At 35.6% G+C, this 4,764-nt stretch overlaps 1 protein-coding gene across 1 annotated transcript; it reads right to left on the reverse strand.

Moving 5' to 3' along the window:
• Positions 1 to 397: 397 nt before the first annotated feature.
• On the reverse strand, positions 398 to 3,149 carry LOC109827128. Its single transcript, XM_020394088.1, has 5 exons — positions 2,403 to 3,149; positions 1,549 to 1,925; positions 1,339 to 1,452; positions 1,168 to 1,255; positions 398 to 1,075 (listed from the first exon to the last, which is right to left on the reverse strand). The coding sequence occupies exons 1-5, from the start codon at positions 3,147 to 3,149 to the stop codon at positions 398 to 400; spliced, it is 2,004 nt and encodes a 667-aa protein (XP_020249677.1).
• Positions 3,150 to 4,764: the final 1,615 nt, after the last annotated feature.

The following is a 4,764-nucleotide window of genomic DNA, read 5'->3' on the forward strand; positions in this document are numbered from 1 at the left end:
TTTTCTGAATCAGCACTAAAATTTGTACCCATATTTTGATCTTGTATTGGATTTTGAATATTCAAGTTCTTGTCATGACAAGTACGGAGTTGTTCCCTTCTTAATGAATTTTCTGCAAGTGCTTGAAGTCGCTTCCTAATTAATGACCTGGGTGCTAGAAATTGTGCCCTTTTGCTTTTGGAAGTGACTTCTTGAGTTTTCATTTTCCTGCTATGAAAAGGAATTTAAGTATTACACAAAGAAAAAGAAACCCCAAGAACAAGCATAATAATAAATACATAATACATGCTTTCACCTTGGACTACTTAATATGAAGAAAAAACATTAATTGGATACAACTTAAAATTTATCTTAATAACACAATATCATTTGTGTTCTATTCTTTAATTAAAGCGTTCTAATTCTCTGCTTGAGTCTTTTTCCTCTTTTTTGAAGTTGAGACCGAATTTACAATAATTGGATCAATGTCACTCCTTCTCAAATTGATATAATCATCTTCCATTAATGATGTTGATGCAATAGCCTGAGCATCAAATGATTCATCTTGCAAATAAGCTTTAACTCCATCGTCTGTTATCTCACAATCATCTGTATCTGGTGGCATATCATAGGAATCACGGGGTTGTGCTTTAAGAACTACATGCCAACCTTCATTGGCAATATCCTCAACATAAAAAACTTGTGATGCTTGGCCAGCAAGTATAAAGTGTTCATTCGTCTTTAGCAAATGTCGGCAGTTAATACTAACAAATCCATATTTATCTTCTTTCAAAACGGTCTCTTTTCCTTTGCCGTGCACATCCCACCACTTACAACGAAATAGAACAACCTTTCTTCCACCAAGATACTCTAATTCGACAACTTCAACCAAAGCACCATAATAATCTATATCTCCACCATCACCAGCATCACCAACAACTGCAACCCCACTATTTTGAGTTGACAAACAATTATCTCGACTTTCTGTATGAAATCGATGTCCATTTATGACAAATCCAGTAAAACATTTAACAATCTTACTTGGACCACGAGATAGTGAAAGTAAGTCATCATCTTCTCGATAACTCTGATAAACCTAAACAAAACCAAAATATGATCAAGTCATGGAACATGTAATAAAATGAACCAATCAAGATATTTAAAAAATAAGGCAAGATATATACGTACTAGAGCTTGGAACCACTCGATAAAGTTCTTATCCCAATCTTTATCATCATAGTGATTTGTGGGTTCTCTCACGAATTCATTGTAGTCCCTACATTAAAATATCATAAATATGATTAACGTTGACTAACTATAGTAAATTTATTAGTAGAATCTTAAACTTTAGTGACTTACTCAATGTGTGGTTGCACTTCATCACAGTTCTTTAGAACATAAATATGAGCTTGCAACCACTCACGTTCATCAAGGTAGCGGGTGGTGGCAGCACCCAATGCCCGCCCACTATGTCTGAAAATAGATAGTTGTGCTTCATTACATTCTCTATTGTCATCTTCATAATTTCTTTCAAGGCGATTAAACTTTGTCTCGAAGCCTTTTAGATACCTTGAGCAAAGTGTCATGCATTCATCTGCTATATATCCTTCAGCAATTGACCCTTCTAGACGTGCCCTATTTCTGATATATGACTTATAAGTATAAAGCTGACGCTCCACTGGGTACATCCATCGAAATCGAACAGGCCCTCCAAGTATGGCTTCAGATGCTAAATGAACTACTAAATGCAGCATGACATCAAAAATTGAAGGTGGAAAAATCTTCTCAAGCTTACATAACGTCAGTGGAATCTGCTCATCAATTTGCTTTAGTTCATCCACCCTTAATGTCTTGGAACATAATATAGTGAAGAATATGGAAAGTTCAATAATTGGTTCACACACTTTTGCAGGAAGAAGACCACGAATCGATACAGGAATCAAGCGCTACAAAAGAACATGACAGTCATGACTCTTTAACCCCAAAATTTTACACTCTTTAAGGTTTACACATTGAGAAATATTGGATGAAAATCCATCTGGAACTTTTAACTCCTTTAGAATTCGACAAAATTTGCTTTGCTCTTCTTGGGATAAAGTATAACAAGCTGCTGGCATCACAAGTTTATCTCCTCTCTGGATTGGATGTAACTCCGGTTTTAAACTCATTGCTTGTAAATCGAGACGGGCTTTGATATTATCCTTTGTCTTTCCTTTAATGTTCATGATTGTTCCCAGCAAACTATCACAAATATTCTTTTCAATATGCATGACATCTAAATTATGTCGCAATAAGAGAGTTCTCCAATATGGCAAATAAAAAAAATACTTTTTTTTATTCCAATTATCTCCCCGCCTTTCGTGTAATATTTTAATTTTCTTCTCTGGATGATTAGTCAAGGTGATCCCTATAAGATCTTCCACCTGCTTAAGGATTTTAATTTTCTTCTCTGGATGATTAGTCAAGGTGATCCCTATAAGATCTTCCACCTGCTTAAGGATGTCATCTCCGGTCAGCTTCGGCGCTGCATACCCTCTCTCCCTAGTGCCATCAAATGATTTCTTATCCTTTCTCCAAATGTGATTTTCATCAAGATAGCGATGATGCCCCATATAGCTCTGCTTGCCTCCATATTTTAACCTGATAGAGTGCGTGTGCTTATTACAACAAGGACATGTTAATTTCCCCTTAGTGCTCCATCCAGATAAATTTGCATAAGCAGGAAAATCATTGATAGTCCAAATTAGTGCTGCACGTAAAATGAAATTCTGTCTCAGAGATACATCATATGTTTGAACGCCTGAGGCCCACAACTCCTTTAGTTCTTCTATCAATGGTTGTAAGTAGGTGTCAATAGCATCTCCAGGACCAGTTAGACCAGGAATGAGCATAGATAAAATAAAATTAGATTGCTTCATGCACATCCATGGTGGTAAGTTATATGGTACAAGTAAAACAGGCCATATGCTATAAGAAACTTTTGAATTTGTGAAAGGCTGGAAACCATCACTTGCAAGACCAAGTCTAACATTTCGGGGCTCTTCGGCAAAGCTTTCATGTAGCTCATTAAAGTTTTTCCAAGCCTTAGAGTCAGCTGGATGCCTCATCACTCCGTCCTCATCTTGTCTTTCATGGTGCCATCTCATATCAGAAGCTGTCTTCGAAGACATGTAAAGCCTTAGCAATCGTGGCTTAAGAGGAAAATATCACAATGTCTTTTGTGGTATTTTTTTACCATTTGCCTTTCGCTTGCAATCGTGGCTTAAGAGGAAAATATCACAATGTCTTTTGTGGTATTTTTTTACCATTTGCCTTTCGCTTGATCTCTTTTCCATGTTTATCAAGTTTCCAATGTCTTTTGTGGTATTTTTTTACCATTTGCCTTTCGCTTGATCTCTTTTCCATGTTTATCAAGTTTTCATCTAGAAGCACCACATCTCTAACACGTATCAAGACCTTCTTCGCTTTTCCAAAACAGCATGCAAGAGAATGGACACGGATCAATTTTTTCATATGATAGGCCAAGGTCTCGGATTAATTTTTTGGCCTCGTCATACGAATTAGGCAGTGTTGATTCCCCTGGCAATAGCTCATCATTCAAAAACTGGAGCAACATTGAGAATGATTTATTACTCTACCTATTTAGGCTCTTTATGTGAAGAAATTTCACTAAAGCAGATAACTTTGAACATTTAGAGCCTTCATACAAAGGTTTCTCGGAGTCGCCTAAAAGACTGTAGAATTGTTTTGCATGTCCATCTGGTTCCTGCTCAAGAATATCCTGACTCGACGTGGCATCAGGTGCAACAACGCCAGTTGAATTATGAAATAAATCTCCAATCATTTCTTGCATTTCATCGTCACTCTGGCTTTCTTCTGTCATTTCTTCTTGTTCTTCATCAAACTCCGAAAATGGACTCACCTTGTCTTTCGCCGTGATGACACCAAAATCTGTAGTTTTTAATAATTCCATGAACAATCAAGTGGGTCTTTACCGACTCACGATTACCAGACTTCACATTGCTGCATTTAACACATGGACATCGAATTTCAAAGTCTTCGTCCTTTTCAATAAAACTATCCAACAGCTTCTCATATGCATAGTCTAAGAACTTATCAACCCCTTCTTCATATTTTGGATCAAGTCTACCATAATCTACTAGGTCCATCCAATCTTTATTCGGCGTCATTTCAAGCAATGTACTAAAATTTTCTGAAAAAAAATATTTCAACCTCATCAAATACTAAACACAAAGAAATGCTTGTTGAAATGAACAAACTTGGTGTACTCTTTAAAAATGTATGTACTATAACAGCAAAGTAATATGTATTGCAAATTGTTGCACATGGTATATTTCTAGTGGTATATTAGTTGGATCATGTTATATTATTAAGATCATGAATAGAAAGCACATAAAATATACAATTTAAAGAGGCAATTTTGCGTAAAAAATCTAGCTAAAGAAGATTTCCTGTATTTTGACATAATGAAATGAAAAAAATAGATAGCCTATTTGTCTGCACATGCAAACGACATCATGAAATGAAAAAAAAAATAGCCTATTTGTCTGCACATGCAAACAACATCATGAAATGAAAAAAAATAGATGGACCATGTTCTTGTAAATCATTGTGGAATTCCAAATACAGGAAATCGATGTCAAGAATGCAACATACATGGAATTTACAAAAACAACCAGATTAACTCAGATGAAACAAGAGATAGGATATGGGATTTATGAAACATTTCAAAGAAACAAAAAATGAAAATATTCCAAAAAATAG

This window comes from Asparagus officinalis, unplaced genomic scaffold (assembly GCF_001876935.1).
Source record: "Asparagus officinalis unplaced genomic scaffold, Aspof.V1 AsparagusV1_Un47, whole genome shotgun sequence".
Lineage (NCBI taxonomy): Eukaryota > Viridiplantae > Streptophyta > Magnoliopsida > Asparagales > Asparagaceae > Asparagus > Asparagus officinalis.

Excerpts from the sequence above, each read along its gene's own strand:
- LOC109827128 (XM_020394088.1), bottom strand. The coding sequence starts at position 3,149 with ATGTCTTCGAAGACAGCTTCTGATATGAGATGGCACCATGAAAGACAA. Across the intron at positions 1,256-1,338 it reads GAAGTGCAACCACACATTGA|GGACTACAATGAATTCGTGA; the intron begins GTAAGTCACTAA and ends ATTTTAATGTAG. Across the intron at positions 1,076-1,167 it reads TCGAGTGGTTCCAAGCTCTA|GTTTATCAGAGTTATCGAGA; the intron begins GTACGTATATAT and ends GGTTTTGTTTAG.